At 41.0% G+C, this 21728-nt stretch overlaps 2 protein-coding genes across 4 annotated transcripts in view; both read right to left on the bottom strand.

Moving 5' to 3' along the window:
• Positions 1–3028, bottom strand: part of gart (phosphoribosylglycinamide formyltransferase) — a 13769-nt gene extending 10741 nt beyond the window's left edge. The window contains exons 1-3 of one of the 2 annotated variants that reach the window (XM_017431633.3): positions 2241–3028; positions 1976–2175; positions 526–675 (exon numbers count right to left, since the gene is read on the bottom strand). In XM_017431633.3, the coding sequence (XP_017287122.1) occupies positions 526–670 (145 nt within the window). In that variant the 5' untranslated portion in view covers positions 671–675; positions 1976–2175; positions 2241–3028. The remainder of the gene's footprint in view (positions 1–525; positions 676–1975; positions 2176–2240) is intronic. The other variant, XM_017431634.3, reaches the window with a different exon arrangement.
• A 215-nt stretch (positions 3029–3243) lies between these two features.
• LOC108245015 overlaps positions 3244–21728 on the bottom strand; it is an 85282-nt gene continuing 66797 nt past the window's right edge. The window contains exons 1-5 of one of the 2 annotated variants that reach the window (XM_017431636.3): positions 6091–6239; positions 5745–5986; positions 4102–4368; positions 3870–4022; positions 3244–3791 (exon numbers count right to left, since the gene is read on the bottom strand). In XM_017431636.3, the coding sequence (XP_017287125.1) occupies positions 3625–3791; positions 3870–4022; positions 4102–4368; positions 5745–5973 (816 nt within the window). In that variant the 5' untranslated portion in view covers positions 5974–5986; positions 6091–6239 and the 3' untranslated portion in view covers positions 3244–3624. Of the gene's footprint in view, positions 3792–3869; positions 4023–4101; positions 4369–5744; positions 5987–6090; positions 6240–21728 lie in introns of those variants that run through there. The other variant, XM_037973958.1, reaches the window with a different exon arrangement.

The following is a 21728-nucleotide window of genomic DNA, read 5'->3' as shown; positions in this document are numbered from 1 at the left end:
GAGCGCTTCCATGGTGAAGTGGATCTGTCTAATTCTTTCACTAAGCAGCTTGTGTTGGGCTTTCTGGAGTATTTCCTCTGCTCTATGTCCTTTGATAGTAGAGTTGAGTTTTAAACTGCTAGGGATGAGTCTTTCCTGTCTGCATCTCAAACTAAAACGAAGATGGTTCCTGTAGTCAGCAAGCTTCCTTGACATCTTCTCAAACTCCCGCACTACTCCAAGGTTGTCCTTCCCAAAGTGCGTGGCAATATGCTGGTGTAGATTCTCAGTCATCCAGGCCATGGTAAATTCAAAAAAAAGTTAAAAAACAAAAACAACTGGACTTCTATTCTGTAGCTGAAGACGTTTCGCTTCTCATCCGAGGAGCTTTCTCAATTTTCCTTATTTGTGCAGAAATGACCCAACAAAGCAGCTGAAAATCTGACTATTTACAGCTTTTATATCAAAATGCTTCAGCTTAACTCAAGCTCGATTACGTTCTGATACGTTTTATTTGCCTATCAATTTAAAAAGCTTGATATTTACCAGAGTTGCTGATCTTGCCGCAGTTGGACGTGCCGGCGTTACCCGGCGCCACCAGGACCTGTTGAACCCGTGGCGACTGAGCCAACTTCCAGGCCAAGGCGTGCTCCCGTCCACCGCCGCCAACCACCAGAACCCGCTCTGCCATGGCACCTGGGGTTAAAAAAAACAACAACAACAAAAAAAAAAAGAAACAGTTCAACCATCAGCATGTAGGAGACCTTCACCAGCCGGCGCCTCTCGCCCGCCTTTTATTGCCTCTGAAGGCACCGTTTAATTGTATGCAAAGGCTGACCTATAGCTGCAGCCGTTTACTGAGCTGTAAAGGAGCGCTGACCTTTTCTCAGGACGGGGCTCTTATATTATCTTGTAAAAACCACTTTAACAGCGATCCGTCTAATCAGCTGGAACAAAAACAAGTCAACAAATAAGACGGCGCGGGCGCCAGGCGTTGCTCTGTCACCGAACGACCGCAGACAGAAACTGTTTTGGTAAAAAATAAAGCAGCTGTTATCGAGTGAAGGAAATCTTCTACGCTCCAAACAAAACATCTGGATCGCAAAGCTTTTTTTTTTTTTGTGATTTCAGCAGAAACTTGACTTGGTGATGATTAAACCTGGATCGCCCGCCATCTTTAATCCCAGAGTTGAAGCCGTTTTTGGTCAAATCTCACACAATACTGCACGATTATGTTTGGAGAATGTGTGGTGAGTGACTCTCAGCTACAGCCATGTTCAGTTTAAAGTCAACATCTGTCAATTTTTGGTGTTCGCTAAGGTCAGCGGGCTTCGGCAGCCATCTTAAACTGGATCCCATCATTAATGAAGGTTGAATTAAAACCCATCCAGTGGCTCATGACGTTTTTTTGGTAACAGACAGACGCAGACAAAAACATTATCGTCCACCTCGGCCACGACCGGTGCTGCTTTAGTGCAAAATTGAACCCCGAATTCCATCTTTTTTCGCTCTATAAAGGATGTTTTAAAGGAAACAAAGACTTCAATTCTTCCTGCAAATCAAGCAAACAAGAGGTTAGAGTTCAAACCGTCCCAATCTGCACAGATCAGACCCCCATCACTCTGTGACTTCATGTGGTGCTGATAAGAAACAACACAAAGGGCTGAGTGTTGCATACTGGGACTTCATGTGACTCAAATAATCAAACCAATTATCAATTTAAACATTACAAAAGTCAGGCTCCTTGGTTTAACCCTTTTTGCACAGTACTACTCCACAACCATGTCTCTAAATATTGAATTTAATTAGATATATTCAGTATATATGCATTTATTAAAGTTTTCTTTGAGGTGCATGCGTTTATTTTGACTTTTAATATCAATAACAAACACATTTGTAAAGTGTGCAGGATATATTAAAGCATTCCTTCTTCAACTTTTTTAAAAAAGTATTTTTGAATCAACAATAGCCACAGGAGGTGCATAAAAACACTCACTTGTTTGAGTTGTTGAGTCTGCGTTCAGCAGGAATTAGACGGAGCCCAGGTCGGACGCGCAGTCTCTGCTCTCCGCGGGATGACTGAACCCTCCGCACGGGGCTGCCAGGTTTAAGACGCCACCAAAACAAATCAAACACACCACGTGGACCCAGCGTGACACGGCGATGCGCGCGCCCAAGCGACTCTTCGGCTAAGAGCTACGCGAAGTTAGCAAACAGGCTAAAAGGAAACAAATTGGTGGGGCTATATATTTTTTTCTTACCTTCCTCGCGAGGACAACTGATTTGGGGACAAACTTTTTGGGATTCCTCCACTTCCTCTGGGAGTGGAACCCGAGAGCATCATGGGAAATGTAGTCAATTAGCCACATTAGCTGAAGCTAACTGAGAAATTGGCTGAAAATAACGTCATACCTCAACCCTAATAAAAACGCAGCCAAAGTGTTTACAAAGTATTACATTTATAGAAATTTAGGTGAAATATTTAAACCTTAATTAACAGACCTAAATATGAGCAATTATATAATTTTACTTAAGTTAGAGCCATTAAAGACTGCAGACTTCATTATTATTTTTGCCCTAGTAAGAAACAATTTACAAAATATAGAGAAATTAACATAAATATAGCTAATTAAAACAGAAATCACATATAAAGGGTTAACTTTGAGCTCACTCACTTCGGTCCAAGCTCGGGTTCTCTACCAGAGGTCTGGGAGCTGGAGGGTTCTGTGTTCTTCTGGACAGAGATCTCCGAGGTCGTTCTGGGATCTGTCGGAGCCGATGACCACCGGCACCCACAGAGGCCTTCCTCAACCTGCTGGTGGTCCGTGCCACGGAGGGGCTTCTCTTTCCATGATGGTTCCTCCTCTTCATCAGTGGGTTTCTGCTGCCTGAGACGTTCACTTCGCAGAGCATCCCTTTCTTCCAGATGTGTGTGTGTAAGTATAAAACAAAACAGGTCTGGGAAAGTATGTTTTCCAGGAAAACAATCCAGACTGCAGACAGTAAATAATGATGAACCAGCTTCTATCATGGTATAAAAATATCAGTTGGAATATTAAAAGCTACAGATGCTGAAGCACCTTTTAAAACTAAACAGTTAATGTTAAATAGAAGTGAAGCTGGTTTCAAGCATGTAAGAAGACATCTAAACCCTTTTTTAAAACTAAATTAGACTCCAGAAGAAACAAAAATCTTAACTTGGCTTACTTTTAATTCAAATCTGAAAAAATAAATTAACTTTGAGCAAAAGACAATAGCGCTGACTGAGTGGCACCTTGACTGCAGTGACTCCATCACTTTTAATAAACCCTTTGATAGAAAATTCTGCGCACAATGGCTCTGAAATATAAGCTGGAGGTGAACCATTTATTACGCTTGAAAGAAATCAATAAATTCTTAAAGTCAGTCCTAAAGTCAACTGGATGACGGTGGTAAATGGGCAAAAAGTGAGCGATGGAGACAGTTTCTGCTTCAGTTCAGTTTAACTGTCTCTACGCTGCAAGAAAATCAAAGAGGGATCTCTTTTTATAGTCAGGAGTAAAAAGTTTAAAGTTTCATGTGGTTTAAATGTCCTCATAGTCATCAGCAGGATCAAGAAGGCGTCATATAATAAGAAATAAACCTTCAGGTTTGAAAACTTGAGCGTCACAAGAGAGGGATTTCTGCAGCACTGAGGAGTTCCTGTCCTAGCTCAGAGTCTCGCAGAGTGAAGAGCGTAACACCTGAACTGTAAGCTGCAGGTATCGTGATGTGAGTCAATCTGGGTTGGTCTTGTTCCTGTTCTTCCTCTAGAATCATCTTCTTAACTTGACCTGCAGATGACGGGATAAAAACGGTGTGAAACATGACTCAACAGCGTGCGAAGTGTGCACCAAAAGTAGCAGCTTCACCTTCGACATCCAGGACCTGCCACCGAGGGTCGGACTGGCTCTCTGAGAGGCTGGACAGCGAGCAGTCAGGCGTTACCCGCTGCAGAACGTCGTCTCGACGAATCAGCAGCACTGAGTCGCTGCAGAGACGCTGGTGCGCTTCTTCTTCACGAACTAAAACAAACCAAGCACCACGAGAGAACCGGGTTTCCTGACACGCACCAGTAGCGGCTGTTTTCCGTACGTCACTCACCTACATCCAAAGGGTTGGTCATGAAGACAACATTTGGTGCAACCCCGAAGATCAGCTGGTGGTGCCAGGCGTCGGGCACCTCCTCGCCCTCAGGCACGCCCAGCTGCATGTTCATGGTTGCCACGGGGACGGCGCCCTTTTGGATCCAGCGCGCGAGCCAGGGGACCAGCCGGACCCGCCGGCGAGGATAAAGGTGGAAGAATCGCCCCATCACCGCCCCATCACTGGCCTCCTGCGCCCCTTGGATCAGCTGAGCGTGAGTGGCACCTTATTGAGTTCAGAAACAAAGAACTTGGTGTAACTCCTGACCGACTGATACGTTGGTCAAGTAATGAGACTAATTTTTGCCATTAAAAAAAAAAAAAAGCATCAACCACATTAAGGTGATTAAAAAGCAGGCACATAACACTACTCCCTCTTGACATATCTCACAACGTAGTGCCTCTATCGGCAGAATACCAACAAAACTCGAAGAAAGTTGACCAAGATAAAATACTAACTTATAAAAGAACAATGTGTAATTTAAGGGAAACGATGAAGCTTTGAATCTTATCTTTCAGAGCTTTAAATAATTAATTGGTTATATAGGAAATAGGCTAAAAACAGCATTTATTTTGGACCTTTAATCAACTGTAAAAAAGGCAGGACTTTAAAGTTTACTCACTATTTGTTATCGCAAACACTCCTAGAAACACTGGCCTAAATTTCTTCAAACAATAGATTTCTTTAATCCTAAATTCTAGTGCACACGTATAAGCAAACTGTGTCTCCAACCTGATGTCATTTAATACGAGCCAGTGGAAACCATAATTATATGACTGAATCTACAGTGTCTAAATTAAAAATCTCCTATGTTAAACTGAAAAGAAAAATGGACTAGAATTGGTCTAAACTTTTCTTTTCTAGCTTAGAAAGGGCAGTGTTTACAGTGGCAGAACAAGGCTTCAAAAAGGCGAAATAAAGTTAAATATTTATTATTTAAGCGGACACATCAAGTACCAGTTTACAGAACTTATTTGGTATGGAAAGAGAGTGTGTTCATGGAGACACTGTGTGTGTTTCAACCAACTATGATACAAAAAAGAAACATCCTCCCCTGTTCTAGTACATTAAAGTGTTAATATAAAACAGCACAGATGTATAAGTGATGGTTCTGTAACAGGAGAAAGAAACAAATGCCTGATGATGTATTCACTGGTGTTAATTAGATTCCAAAAAGTAATCTGAATAATGATATTTACGGTCAAAAACAAACAAATGAACTTCATGAATCCATTCTAAAAATCGTCACTGAAATCGGCTACTGGAAAACGCCAATCGGTCCACTTCTAGGAGCTAAAAGTCTGAAATGTCAATTGGAAAAACAAATAAAAACTATCTGTAAAAGTCAATTAGAGCGCCTTCTTTGAGCAACATAAATCTGTAATTCAAGAGGGGGCTTCTGAAGGCGCAGCCAGATGTTCCCCTGATGTGGAGTCGTCCTTTATGGGTTCAAGACCTTCAGTTGGGGAGTTATAGTCTCTGCAAACATCTGTGAGACCTGAAATATGTGCGACTGTGGAGCAAAATTAAGATATGCGCCAACTTTATGCACGTCATTACCTGAAAGGTTAACGTCTCGCGTTTATGGTCGGGACATTTACCAGCTTCGCTGCGGGACAGGAGGTAGTCGGGCAGCGGGGACTCGTTCCTCCTCAGCCGGGTCTGGACGCAGCGGTCAGCCTCCTCCGGGGCCACTTCCACGCCGAGGGCTTTCAGCACGTCCACCACCGCCGTGGCCCCGCAGGCGGACGCCCCGATCTGCAGGGTCTGCCTCTCTACAGCCTCCTGGATGGACCACAGCATGGCTGCAGCCTCCTCTTCCTCCTCCATCTGTGCGCCTCACCTGACGGAGGATAAACAGTTTATAAACACAGCACCAGAATAAATCAGTTTCGGTGTCAGATTTATTTCCAGTACCAGATTTAAAGTCACTACAGTGAGACTTACTGTCGTTTATAACTTTAATAAGTGCTTCAGTTCACTTGCATGTTTGCCATAACTCTGTTTTAACCATATATCGATGGTTTTAACAGCTAATAACCCGGTGTTTACTCCGCTGGAACTGAATGAGACACAGTGCGCATGCTCAGATTGAGTTCGCCGCTTTCATTGGTAGGAAACGAAAACAAAACGGGAACTAGCGCCCCCGCTGGTTACACACCATAACTGCAGCAACTCGAAATATCCCAGGTTTAATTAAAAGAAAATATATAATTTTAAAAACGGACATGAACTTGTCTCAAGTTTTTGGTTTAGGATGGATGTGTTTGTTTTTTTTAAAAAGCTACCTTGTTGATATTTTTGAGGATCTCTCTTATACCCAGCACATGACGTCACTGCAACTGTGTTTACATTTTGTTTTTGTCTTAAAGTCTAAATACGTCTCTTCTGGATAAAAACAAAATATGATATTAGCTCAAAATGTTCCTATGGTTTTTATGGTATGAAAACTGACCAAGTGTTTCAGCTTCACTATTTTAATTTTTAAGTCATTATTTTAAAGGAATTTATTATACAAAAGGGTTCAGAGACACTTTGTGCTCATCATAGCTCAGCGTATTTAACATGCATTAAAAAAACAAAACTTTGAGCTTTATAACACCTAAAATTTGACGCACTTAATGGGGTAAAACTTGTTTTTATTGCAAAACTTGTAATCACAACAAATAAAGACATTAAATAAAAACATGAAAGAAAAATGTACTTAATCCGCCACTTCACAAATACCACACACAGTACAGATTGATACCTAAAGACAATCAGAATAGTTACACTAATTTTTTCCAAAAAATTATTGCAATTTCACACATTTGACTGTAAATATTTCCCATACATTAGTCTGTTTTAGACTGAGAAAAGCCTTGTTTGTAAAGCATATGCATGTTTAAAATTTCACTGGGATTTTCCTGAATCGCTTACACAGATTTCACAAACAAAACTGTACATTTCCCCACGCTTCTGTAGAGTCTGCCTCCTTCAGCTCACAGAGAAGCGTTGCAGTTTCCTGTCTGGCCAGCAGATGTCAGTGTGGCTCCAGGTAAACACAGCAGCTGAAGGATGTCAGGTAACTCAGCAGATGTGCGGCGTTAAGATGCTTGGTCTCTTGATTTACTTCACAAAAACAGGCAGCATGAAGGTCTTGGACTGTGTGACTTCGTCATGATCACAATGGGGCTACAGGGTATCTTAATTTATTCTTTTTGCCCATCTTTACTCCAGAAAGAGGATGCAGGAATCATTCAAACAAGACTCGCTCCGGACAGCGGTTTCCTCCCAATTATTTTTGAGATAAATTGGATAAACAGGCGACGTTGACCCTTCACCGAAGAGAGCCACACAAGGAGGCAGAATGAGACACTCTTGTGGTGTAAAGCAAGAAATGACCTAAACTTGAAAAACAAAATTTTTAATAAAAAGTCAGGCTTTCCTCCCTCTGGAGTAAAGTCCTGGATGCTGTGTAATCCTGAGCTCCAGCCTCCTGGTTGGTATTCCTCTTGGCTCCACGTTCCTCCTGTCTTCAGTTACAGCGATGGCTGCTGGAAGCACCGCGAGCAGAGAGTGATTAAAACTGACTGGGCTCTGAGAGCGTGATCCTGCAGAGATCAGGTGGGACAGGATGAAAGGCAGGAACAGAGGAGCTGTCTTCCCACAGACAACCTTCACCTCGGTTTGACCCGTTCTCATTTACAGATGTGGAGAAGACATTAAGGCAGAAAGCTCACACATTAGTTACAGCGCTTATCAGCAAATAAACAGACCAGTCTTTGTCCAATGATGGCAACGAGAAAAAGACTAACGTTCCTTGAAGAGATGCACGTCTTCCTCCACCTTTCAGGTCAGAGTTTTGGTCAAATCTTGAAAACATTCTGCACAATTGCACGCAAAAAACTGCAAATTATGCAATTATTTTACCTTAATATCTTTAAAGTTCCCCGAGTTGTAGCCATTTTTTCGTGTTGGCTAATGTCGATTAGCTGTGGTGGCCATCTTGAACTGGACTGACTCCAAACATTAATCAGCTGTAGATGTACTTTCAACAATTAGTCTCTGTAAATTTCATTAAAAAATCTGTCCAGTGGCTCATGAGACAAATAGGGCTGACACCGAAGATGTGGCGCTGAATGTAGTGAAGTATGTGTTGTGAATTAATCTTAGCATCTACCACACCAAATTATAGCCGATTATGTATAAAAATGACTGACTTACAGCCATTTTTGTGTTGGCTGTGGCAGCCATCCTTAATGGGGTTGACTCCGCAGTTTTCAATTAAATTCATCCAGGATTTCATGAGATATCTTGCTAACAGACAGTTGACTCCAACAGTTTTGAAACCAGCTCTTGCATGATCAGTTAGAGCTCTGAGTACGTTTTCAGAATGACTCTCACCTACTACCACTCCAAATTGTAGCTCAGTATCTGTAAAACTGACCGAGTTATTTTCATTTTCGTGTTTGTCACTTAGCTGTGGCGGTTATATTGAACGGGGTTGACTCCAAAAGGTAATCAGTTATAGACGTGGATGCTGTGATTATTTCCTGACAGTTTCATTAAAATTCGTCCAGTGGTTCGTGAGATATTTCGCTAACGCTACATACAAACAGCCAGAAACATTCCTGCTTCGTCTTCAGCGGTGGGTAATAATGTCATGTGTGTAACATGAAAAGTGCTAAATATCTGGAGGCAAAATGACAAAGCCTTCATTAATGCGATGGAATTAAACCTTAATATGGACACTAATACATAAAAGGAGCAGCTTGAGTCAGGTTTCACTTTTTAAACAACAGCTTAGAACATCAAAGGTGGATAATTTAGTCATAATTTACAGAAAAACCCTTTTAAAAAAATAAGCGCTTGGTGAGTTTTTAAACTTAGCGTTCAGCCAGCCTCCCTATAGATGTCTGCATATTATCCAGCAAGTTTTTCAAAAGAAAGCAATATTACTTTAACATCTTCACATTAATTATATAAATGTAGAACAGAACATATACTGACAAGGTGTTCATATTTAATGATGTATTTTTTACAACAAAACAGTGAAAGACAGAGGGAATGCTGCAGTTTATCAATCTTTAATCTTACGTGGGACATAAATACTTCACGTGTCACTGCTTTCTTCTTTCACTCCGATTTTACACCGAGTCTCAACACAAACTTCTCTCCTCACATTAATTATTCATTAAGCTCATAAATGTTAAAAAGGCAGCATCATGAACTGATCCTACTGCAATGTCACATGTTCAGAAAAATAAAAAGCAAAAACAGATTTTTTCTTTTTTTAAAAAAAAACATCACCAGAGTTATTCTGTCCAGATGCCCAGTTTTAACAAGAAAACATTTTATTTTGCAGTAAAATAAGTTTCTGCACTCTGGATCTGATGTTTATATGATGCATAACGAAGAGAAAAATAGATTGTATTTTTACTTTTAAAACATTTCCAGAGGACATTATTTTGTGAACATCCACCGGGCAGGGGTGTCAAACTCAGTAAGAAAATTCATAACTTGGTCCTAGCTAAGGATCAATATTTATTAGAAAAATACAGAAATTAACCTTGGTTTTAAATGTAATATGTCAAATTAATCATATAGAAAAAACAATTTCCTTTTCCCTGTGAGAAATTAGACAGAACTTTGAACAAATACGCTTTAATGAACAATAAAAATGAATCAAACTTAAAAAGACACATTAGCAATAATTTCTTATATCTTACTCTGTATCATCAGCTTTTAAATTATTTTTCTTACTAATAAATTTGATCATGATCCATTAAAACAAATAAAGTATTCAGCTGCTAACATTTAACTTTAAAAGAAGAAGAAAGTACAGAAAAAGACGACATACATCAAAGCAGACCTGCTGTTACTCTGATGCACGTTAACTCAGGTCAGACACCCGACATCTTTTTATGGCTGCAAGTTTATTAACAAGAGTTTGATCGGTCCCAATCAATGTTCTTAGCTCTTTTCACTTCAAAATTAAAGGTTAATGAGAAATTAAAACTTAACTTTCTTGGCTTCAAAGTAGCTGCCTCGAGAAGACTTCACTAAAAGGTTTTTAAGCTAAATGAAAAGTGACGGAGACTCGTTCTGTAACAAGATTTAAATGCTATCTGGGGTGGGGGGCCAGATCTGGCCCGCGGGCCTCGAGTTTGACACATGGGACCAACAGGATGGACGTCTGACGCTGTCAGATTCGACCACATCTGCCCTGAATCAGAACTTTTCCTCTCACGAGAGGCTCCTTGGTTCTGGGACGACTTCTGCTGCCGTTGTCGCAGCAGCTCCATACATTTTTCAAGCAGCTCAGCGTCTATTAAAGTAAACAGCTGGAGGCTCTTTGAGATTGTTTCTTTCCCTGCCATTACACAGGATCCATGTTTTCCATACATTTCATTTCGCCGTTATCTATTCAAAACCAAAAAGAGTCATTGCCGGCGATAGCCGTGCGCCCCGGAGGGGGTTAAGGGTTCACAAAGACGCAACAATCAGAGCAACAGCGTTTTAGTTAATCCGCTGATCTTAACCCCACTGCATGCAGATGTGCTGGGGAAATTCATGAATCCGTCAGCTGTTTACGGGCCTCTGGTTGTCCCTTTGGGATCACACGGGAGGCAGAGTCTATTTAAACACTATCTCCGTGACCTCTCGGAGCACAGCGGCTCCGCGGGGATCTGCAGGATTAACCGGAGCCTCTAAGGTAAGCTGAATCATTATAAACAGCAGCAACGCTTTGAAAATACCCATAACAGCACATTAGCATTGAAATGAGGTAGCACTTTGTCAGGAGGTAGTTCTGGGTCACGGAGACAAACGCTGAGCGATGTCGGGGGACTTCGGGACACACCCATGTGTCCTCCACAGCCTCATCTCGACTGTCAGTGGGGTTTATTTTAAAAAGTTCAGATTAATCACCAGGGATAATCTTCAAACGCAGTAAAACTTAAGGCTCTTTCCACTACAGCCACAACAAAAACAGCTATTTTAAAGCAAATGATTTTTTCCACGTTTGGGGTAAAAAAACAAAACAGGAGAATTTTAAAAATACAGTGAAATACCTTGCCGAGCCAGTAGGTGGTGACAGTGTCAAACTCAATGACATTATTATACAGACAGCTTTTTTCTTTTGAATTTTAGTAAATATCTTTCTCAAAATGGCTTCTGTGGTTTAAAGGCAATACTGAGCATGTGCAGAACAGGCTGTGATGTCATCATTTCTCCCAAATTTAAAGGTTTGTTAGTGGGGACGGGGCCAAAGAAGGTATTTTTACAAAACATTTTTTCTCTTTTCTGTTATTCTGTTGAGTTTGTGCACCTCGTCCACATCCAAACAGTGATTTCAGCAGGAAAAAATTAAATTATGACAATTTTCAAAGTGAAGAAAAAACCCCAGACCAGTAGGTGGCGATAACATTGAATTTCATGACAATAAAAGAACAGCAGATAGTTTTTATATTTGCTTGTTTTGGACATTGTCCAATCATAAGAGACAAATTTCTGGTCCTGTAACTGTGACTAGTTGGAAACACAAATGTTAGACTTTACGCAAATTTTCCACTTGGAATCACGCTGAATTAGTATTTAACAACAACATTTGAACAAAATCCACGTGGATTTTACATATTGTGTAAATTCCATGCAAAGGATTTTATCACAATTTAGTCAGAGTGTCATAATTACGTCCCGGTGTGTTTGCAAATTATTCCCATCTCATTTGCATATTCTTGTTGTGCTCTTCATTCTCACAGATCACCAAACCTTCCCAAAGTTGTGTCACGTTTCTCGCGGTTTGAAACAAAGCTGAGAGAACTCGAGATGGTTTCCAGATGCTCGTGACGACTTTGATTATTTTAACCAGATTTGTCCTGTGAATTTTTTTCCAAACATGTTCAAAATTTCAGCGACTCCAACGGGGAAACTGAACCCTCAGAAACGATTCAAGTAAATGTCGGCACTTGTTCATTTTGTCGGTTTTATTTCATTTTGTTATTGACAGCAACTGGTTGTGATTAGGGAACATATCTGAGAGTCATTGGTGGATAAATATTGGTGAGTTCCATGTTGTGAACTCTGATGCTGACGGCCCAGAGCGATCGTTGCCTTCTTGTTCTTTTTGCAGAATCGGAGCCTAATTTCTGTTTCCTTGTCATCTCTGAATAGATATTCGAACGTAGAGTTGTTATGGTTTCTGGTTTTTTTTTTAGAAAAAACTTCTAATTTTAGAGGATCTTCGGTTGTTTGGTTTTACAATTTTGACAAAAATGTCTCATTGTCATGTTCTATTGATAAATATTTAAATTACTAAAACTTATTTAAATATTCAAACATTATTCTCTATGTGACAATATATACTAAATATCTACCAGTTGTGGTAAAAAAACAAAAAAGTGAAATAACTGTTAAATAAATAAAAGCACAAACGTTCACAGTTTTTGTGCTGAACTGATTTTTAGCCACGATCAGAAGCTTCTTCTTGTATTTTGATGTGTCAGGACTTGACATCGCCTCCCACTGGCCCAGAGTGGTACTTCAGCCCTTCCAGGATTTGTTTATATTTCTCATTTCGGTCTCAAATTTCCAGATTCGTTAGGTGATTTTGGGGGCAATTTGACAGCTAAAAACAAATGTCAACAACACAGAACGCTAGTCCTGATCGGTTTTGTAGCAAGATTTTGGATTTTTAGCAGCAGCTTTCTTCATTACAACATGAGCTTCATTTGATAAAACTAGGCTCCAATTTAGAAAAAAAAAAAAAACAGATAAAGTTGTTTACGCCTTACAGACAGTCAAAATAAGTTATGTCTGACAAGCTGCACAAACATTGTTCCACATCTGGTCAGTAATCTTTATTTATATATGTGATGGAGACCAGGGGCTCCATCCCCATTAATTTATAGAATAGATATTTTTTGTTTTATTTCTTTATTTCAGTTTGAGTTGTGTTAATTGGGGTTTTCCAGTTCAAGGTGATGCCCTTTGGCCTACAGGGGGCACCAGCGACGTTTCAGCGCCTCATGGACCAGGTGCTGATGGAGGCATCTGACTTTGCTGCAGCATACCTGGATGATGTGGTGATTTTCAGCCAGACGTGGGAGGAGCATGTTAATCATCTGCAGCATGTTTTACAGCTCATCAGTTCTGCGGGGCTCACAATTAACCCTCACAAGTGTAAGTTGGCTCAGAGGCAGGTAGAGTACCTAGGTTATGTAGTGGGACATGGACAAGTTAGACCTCAAGTAGGGAAAGTAGAAGCTATTCACACGTACCCAGTTCCTACAACTAAAAGGAAGGTCCGTGCTTTTGTTGGCTTAGTGGGGTGGTACAGTAAGTTCATTCCCCATTTTGCAGAGAGGGCTGCTGTTCTTACAGATTTAACAAAAGTCTCTGCGTCAAATAAAGTCAAGTGGACTGAGAAATGTGATAAAGCTTTTAAGGACCTGAAGTCTGCAATCTCCAGTGACTCTGTTCTCTACAGTCCAGACTTTGATGTCCCGTTTATACTGCAAACTGATGCCTCTGGAGTAGGCCTTGGTGGAGTGTTGATGCAGGACATTGATGGTGAGAGACATCCTATTGTTTTTCTCAGCAGGAAACTTCAGGACAGAGAGACCAGGTATTCCACAGTTGAAAAAGAATGCCTCGCAGTTAAGTGGGCTGTGGAATCACTACGGTACTATTTGTTGGGGCGCCATTTTACCCTTGAAACAGATCATAGGGCGCTGAAATGGTTGCACCAAATGAAAGACTCTAATATGCGTATCGCAAGATGGTATCTGTCATTGCAGCCTTTTGATTTTACAGTGCAATATCGGTCAGGGAAGTCTAACCTTGTTGCTGACTGTCTGTCTAGAATGTATGAGGATTGAACAACTGTTGTCCTGGGTGAAGGGGGGAGGAAATGTGATGGAGACCAGGGGCTCCATCCCCATTAATTTATAGAATAGATATTTTTTGTTTCATTTCTTTATTTCAGTTTGAGTTGTGTTAATTGGGGTTTACCTTCCTGGTGTGTCTCCTGGGGAAGGGTGGAGCATACCATTTGAGCAGGAAGGATAATGCTCTAAAGTTATGTTAAGTTTGATTTATGTTAAGTTTGATTTAAGTTCTTGATTGAATTTAGGATTAGTTGTTTTAGGTTGCATGTATGTAAATATTTATTTGTACCCTTTATTTTGTGTTGAGTTGTAAATAATTTGTTGTTGTTTTGTCACCCCTTCACCTGGTGTGGGTGGAGGAGGCCAGGAGCTAAAGCCAGCTGCTGTGCTTGGCAGTAGGAGATGGGTGTCGGTGAGTTGGTGAACTGCAGCCCCAATAAAGAATACTTCACCAAATCCTGTTGGTTGCCTCACCTCCTTTGAATGCAGTGCCGCCCGTGGAGGGTGACAATATAGCACATTTAAAAACAGAGCTTTGTTCATTAAGCGTGATAACTAAAACTGTCAATCTTTCTATGTGATAAAGATCAAAAGTTCTTTGCCTTCTTGAGCTTTAAAGTCTGGAAACTGATTTTGTTTTTCAACACAAAATTACTAAAAGGAACTACTATCCTCTCCCAGGCTTTAAGGCTCAGTTTTGAAAATATCTAGAGTTAGTCTGAGCCTAAAGATCCTCACACACCAAAGACATCTCTTATTCTTAATTTCAGCTAACTGTAAAACATTTCCCCGCTCCTAACTCGCTTCTTATATGAGCCATTAAAGCAGAAAACCTGTCCAACTTTTACTCTCTTCCTGCAGTAAAAGTCTCAGCGTTCCCAAAGGCAGGTGCATAAATAATAAGAGAGAACATTTAGTCTCTGAGAGGACGGAGCTTTTGTCTTCTGTCAGACAGACGGGGGGGGATTTTACACTCCAGGAAACCCTGAAGTGGCAGCTGAACAATACTGCTCTCCAATCTGGTTTTTAAAGTGACAGAGAGAAGTCTTCTACCTGCGGAGCTCAACCCAAAAAGCTCTGATTCGGATTCTTTTAATAGCTTTTTACCTGATTGAACTCTGAAAAGTACAAATTATTTCTATATCAGTATCAGTATCATTCATTACTTCAATTTGAAGACAAAAGCTCCAACTGTTCCTTCACTCAGAAATCTACAAATCAACCAAATCACGCTGAAAGTTCAACTTTTACGTTCTTATCACCAAAAAGCAGATGTTTTTCCTTGCAATTTGTGTCTGTTAGCAACATATCTTAAACCACTGGATGGATTTTAATGAAACTTCCAGAGAGAAACCACTGGATGTAACTTCTGGAGTCGCCCCAATTCAATATGGCTGCCACAGCTAATCAATGTTAGTTGCAACCAAGCTAATTTTACAGATATTGCACTAAGGTTTGGTGTGGTAGTGGCTGAGACTGCTTCCCAACGTATAGAATGAGCACCAACGGATTGTTTAAAACTTAGCTTTTGGAGTAAAACTCTGCCTGTAAGAAAAATATCTCCTAAACTGTTGAACAAACATTAATGCAACTCGCAGGAAGTAATCACTGGACATACGCCTTCAAACCATTAACCTTGGGATTCCATACAGTTCAAGATGACCATCATAAGCCAACGCTAAAATCACTATAACTCAGTCAGTTTTAGAGGTATTGAGCTAAAATTTGGTTTTGTAGTAGCTGAGAGTCATCCCCGTTTCATATTCTGAGCGCAACAGAATCCAGTGATTTATGGTGGATTTGTGATGTCACGAGGAGATCATCTCTTCCTGTAGTCCAGCCGCACACCTACAGTGAACTTTGACTGAACAGCAGCAGCTGCCAGCAGCTCTGCAGCAGCTGCGCGGCTCCTTCATGAATACAAATCAAAAATCGTGTGCCACTTTCAATTAAGTCTGCAAGAAATACATGTGGGGAAACAAATCACAAAGGAAGATGTGACATGTTTCATCACGGCATCATGTATCTCCGATGGTACAAGAACAAAAACATTCACTCTTTATGAATGTCTGCTACTGCCGTCTATATTTGTGTGTAAAAACGAAGGTATATAGCTTATTATCACGTCTGAGCAGGATCAGATCCCGCGCGGCCTGACGCCTGGAGAAACAAATGCTGTACGTCAGCAGCTAATGGCAAAAAACAAACTGTCCTTGGCAGATAATGCTCCGTCAACTTCCTGCGGCGTGCTGATTTTCCTCTCCGCGAGACGTTTGTCAGCCGTCTCTGACACCTGGATAATTCCTGCTCCGTGCTCGTACATCACAGCGTAAAAGGTGATGAGCTCTTTTCTGAGGCTGTCAGCGCTAAATAGCCGCGCTGACATTCCGAACGGCACACATGACATTCACAAAGCAACAAGAAAACTTTCCATCTGTTTCCCCCCGCGGCACCCTGACATGGCCGGGCGGCTGCCGTGGACCGAGAGCTCGTGGTAAATTTGACTGAAAGGTGCTTTTTAGGCTCCAGCACCTTCATCACGCAGCCTGCCGTTTGCTTCCGAAGCCTTCTGGGGTAGCTGTCACCAGAGCTGAATTTCTCTACAGCTAAATCTTAGCTTCATTTTGCTGCTCGGCCTCCACTTTATCCATCAAACCTTGACATTTATCCAGAAGTCTGAAAACAGCTTTTCACAGATGGAGGTGGTTGATGTTCTGAGTGGTTTCAGACAGCTGCATTCGAGGACAGTGCTCTGATCTCTTGCTTTAATTAATTTCGAACGTGTAACAGTGAAGCTCAAATTCAAAACAAGCGACAGAGCTTCTGTGAGTTTGCTGTAAAGAACAGCAACACAAGAACAGTTACGATGGGGATAATTCCTGGTAGCATGTATGGATTGTTCTCTTTATGTCTAAAACCTCAGCCCACTTAGATAAAACTGTATTTACAAGCTAGGCTGGCTTGTTACAGACAAATCATAAAACTTAATAAATATCAGGTTGGTTAAAGTGATAGTTAGCAAAACATCTCCTGAAGTAACGACAGAGTTGTTTTGGTCAAACCTTTAAAATAACGTTATGTAAAGTAACGTTTAGCTCAATATATCTAAAACCGACAGTGTTACAGCCATTCGTGTTTGCTAATATCCACTAGCTGTGGCAGCCATCTTGAATTGAATTGGCTCCAGACGTGAAATAAGTTACAGATGCACATTCAGTGATTACTTTCATTAAAATTTGTCCAGTGGTTCATGTGATATTTTGATAACTAGGATGTGAAACTGACAGAGATGCAAAGGTCTACAAACTAACCTTCAGGTAAACCACTATGAAGGTTTGGAAGGTGTCAGGGATCCACTTTGGTTCAGACTAGCTGTTAGCTCGTGAGTCTGTCACATCTGAGGTCGCTCGAAGAGCTATCTACAACAGGTAAGATAGTAATTGTTCACAACCGTTCCACAGAACTCCATTTTAATGAGTCTGAACCATCCGTTTAAGGAGCTCTTCAAATGATCACTTTCATGAATATGAAAGAAGTTTGGAGTTTGGAGGACTAAAAGTGAAGAAAGCAGATCTCTCTAATGGCAGACAGATCTGTTCGCTGTCATGTTAGTCCCTCAGACTCTCTTGAAGACGACTCATTGTCTGAAGAGGTCGGTCCTCGCAGGAACGGCACATTTGTGTGTATACTGTTCCCTGAAACCGATAAAAGGAAGAGGAGCCTTTTTTTAGTGCCCATCTCCTGATCTCGAACCAATTTCTATGCAAATGTTATGATTTGATTTGGATGGAGCGGCTGTTGTTCCGGCTGGCTTTAGGTGCTGTGGCTCCCGATCGGGCCGACAAGTAAAGCTCCGCCTGTGCTCATATTTCCTGCTCTGACAAACTCGCTGCGTGATGCATTTTAGTGCCGTGTCATGCAGGTGAAGGGCAATACTTTACACGGCCGTGACAAACAGCCACGGGGGGAGAACGGCGCCTCAGCGGTGGAGGAGGGCAGCAGACTAATGGTGAGACTGCGGGGAAATGTTCCTCTAACCCAATGGGCCAGAAAACCCGGGCGCTCATATTTCTCGGCCTCGACGTCGAAAACCAGAAGCGCCGTCCGGGACAGGAGCGTCTGCTTGTTGCCGTGTGTCATCGAGCGCCGCGGAGGGCAGAACACAGATCTGAGTGTCATGGCTGTTAATGGCTGTCGACCTCGGAGGTCGGCTGTTATTGTTAAAGCAGCTGAACGACACAAATACAGCAGATTTTTAAGCGATGTCAGCCATGAGGGGAGGAGAAGAGCTGCAGTATTTACAGCACAGACCCACTCAGATTTCAGCTGCAATCTTTTAAAAATTATACCCACTCTCTTACAGAGTCACCTTTGTTTACAGTCTACAGAAGAGTAATGACTCTGCCTGTTAGCAAAATATCTCACAAATCACTGGATGGATTTTGATGAAGCGTTCATGAAGCTACAACTGAATAATTTTCAATTCAAGATGGCCACCACGGCTAATCAACTTCAGCCAATACTAAAATGGTTCTACCTCAGTCAGTTTTACAGATATTGAGCTAAAATTTGATGTGGTCGTAGCTGAGAGTCATTGCCAACACAAACTCCAACCACTATTATTTTCAAGGTTTGACCCAGATTGGCTAAAACTATCCTGTTAGGTTAAATCTCAGGATGACAGGCATTCCTTCAAGGACTGCTAGAACTTCAATTTACTTCACGTATTCCTGGAAGAGCTCAGGCAGTAGAGGAAGTTGTCCTTCAGCTTTAGATTCTGATAAAAGCTCAAATCTGTCTCTTCTTTGGTGACAAAAAAATCCCACCTTCAGTAAAAATTTTCCTCAAAGTTCAACCATGAGCTAAAGAAAGCAATGTGCAGCAATGGCTACCCCTAAAAAAATGTTGGCTCTTGTCCTCTTAAGTGCCGAGCTTTTGTTCGGTGTGCATTTTAGATTTCCTCTAGCTGTTTAGGATCAGTAGGACCTTAAACATTAGTCTCCCTAAAGGACATACTGAGGTGCAGAAAGCCAACGTCCTCAATAGGCTGCAGGGTCTCAGGAGGTTATAGGCATTACATATTTTTTTATATGTAGAAATTTAGGAAAGGACAAACTTCAGTAAGCTGAGTAGCGACTCTTCTCTATCAGTTATATTAATTGTAAATGAAAAAACTAAAGCAGATGTATGTATTTAAAAAAGTGATCCCTTAACTTCTGTATTGCTGTATTTTTCTATATATGGCAACAAAACTCCTGAAATTCAGTTCTGGCTTTTGGTTTTGGTGTCCCACCTTAAGATTAACACAGCTTCCTGCTCAATACAGGAGTCAGCTCCAGGTTCTGGTCTGGACTTTTAAGGCTCCACTTAATGACGCACCTTTCTACATTTCTGAACTTTTACAGCCACGCGTCACCACCGGGACCCTGAGGTCGACTCATCATGAACTTATCCGTCTCCGAATCAAAGCTGAAAACTAAAAGCTACAGAACCTTCTTCAGTATTCAACTCTACACGCTTTGTAACTGTTTGCCCACTCCTCCACAATCTGTGGATTTATTTAGGAAAGAGCTGAAGACTCATCATTTGGACAGCCTATTGCTTTAACATCTGGCTATGTTTCCGCTCATTTTTATGCAAACATGTTCAAATTACTAAAGGCTCTGAACAATATAGCTACCATTCATCCAACGCCAGCACAGACATATTATATTAGCTAAAATGATAAATGTGCAGGTATTAAAACATCACAGTACCATCTGTATTTGTTTGAATCAGTTCAATGACAATTTGTACAAGCCAGCAGAGAAAACAACATCATGTGTAATCATACTCCAGACTGTACAAGCTGTTCAGATTATTTAGTAATAGGCTTTCATTTTTTTGTTGCACAGACTGAAATCTAAGAGGAGCAAAAGGAAATTATAGGAGCGATGAGTTTGTACAGTGTTAGTGACATGCATGGATGAGACAAAAATCACATTATTGTCATGCTTTAAGACACAAAAAACAAAAATAAAGAAGCGCTGAAGCATTAAGCTAAAGCATGAAACATACTCTGACACCTAAAATATAAATTTTACTCATAAGTCCTGAGGCATCCATGACAAGAAAATTGGATTAATCAAGACTGTTATAAATAAGAGGAGGGGAAGGAGACACGCATGGAGTCACTAAAAGGTAACCCAGGTTTAATGTAATCCCCTGATACTTTGAGGCCTAGCATTCCTTGAAGGAATGCATATCGCCCGCCGCTTTTTAGGCCAGTTTTAAACTAAGATCGGCTCACGATGAAAAGCAACCGAGTCTTAGTCTAACCCTGTAAATGATGCTATGTGTGACTCTCAGCCAAAACCACACAAATTAGCTCAATATCTGTAAAATTTGTTAATTTCTAAAGACTCCAAAAGTTAACCAGTGTTTTGCTAACAGTATTGGAAGCTCCTGCACTTTTGTTTTCTTTCAAAAGTTCAATCTTATTGGTCCATATTTTCCTAACAGAACTCTTTGTTCTCAGACTGCAGGTTTACTCGTGGTTCCTAGAGTTTCAAAAAGTAGAACAGGACGCAGAGCTTTCAGTTATCAGGCTCCAACTTCCAGTTTCTGTCAGCGAGGCAGACACTCTGTCCACTTTTAAAACTTTCTTTTTTGATAAATCCTATAGTTAGGATCGGTTTGGGTTTCCTGAATTATCCCTTAGTTCTGCTGCTATATGCTTAGACTGCTGGAGGACAAACTGACCACATTTATTCACTCTGCTCTCCATGTTTATACATATAATCATTGCTGTCATTAACATGTGTTTTTCTTCCCATAGAAGCTACACGTAGACCAGTCCTGTGTCTCTTTCCTGTCCTCTCAAACCCCAGCAGGTTGAGGCAGATGGCCGCCCATCAACAGCCTGGTTCTGGTTCTGCTGGAGGTTTCTTACAGTTAAAAGGGAGTCATACCTTCCCACTGTCGCCTTTGTGCTGCTCTGGATTGGGGAATGCACATGCGGATGTGAAGAACAATCCCGAGACAACTTTTACTCATAATATACTGCAGTTCCAAAAGAACTGAATTGGTTGTAATTGGATTTATGATTTAGATTTTTTTCCCCTTTTGTATAATACTCTAAGACTACATTTGTTGTGAATTGGTGCCATATAGGTAAACTGAACTGACTTGTCTAAAATGAGTTGGTGTGTTTGCCTCCATGCGCTTAAAAAGAACCCTAAAAATTAAAAATCAAAGTGCATAAAAGAAACAGTCGAACAGATGGAAGAAACACTGAACTTTGCTCCCAACTTGTCATGAACAGGCAGCAACAGTCACCCCTCCTGTTTGGAAGTTTTGCATTAAGGTCCTACATTACCTCCCTTCAACACAGGCAGCAGCTGGAACAACCAGATGATCTTGATTTTTGGTTTTAAAAAAAAAACAGAAACGAGGCGGTCGAGTGGAATCAGAGACCTCCCTTTTAGCAGAAAAGGTCACATGTTCATTTTGTCGAAAGCTGTTTGTCCTCTCCGAATGTCCCGAAGAGCTTCCTGACAGCTCAGCTCTTAAAGGTAAACACCTTTAAGCATGACCTCTGACCTGCACAGATATACATTATGTGACTACACCGATGAATATAAATGACAGCCCCTGCAGTGTGAATTATTTATCAGTACAAACCTTCCTCCATGTACCTGAGTCTAGTGGTCTGTCTGTAAAATATCTCTTGAA

Source organism: Kryptolebias marmoratus, linkage group LG23 (assembly GCF_001649575.2).
Source record: "Kryptolebias marmoratus isolate JLee-2015 linkage group LG23, ASM164957v2, whole genome shotgun sequence".
Classification (NCBI taxonomy): Eukaryota; Metazoa; Chordata; class Actinopteri; order Cyprinodontiformes; family Rivulidae; genus Kryptolebias; species Kryptolebias marmoratus.
The sequence above is the reverse complement of the archived record's forward strand: the minus strand, read 5'-3'. Positions and strand labels throughout refer to the sequence as shown.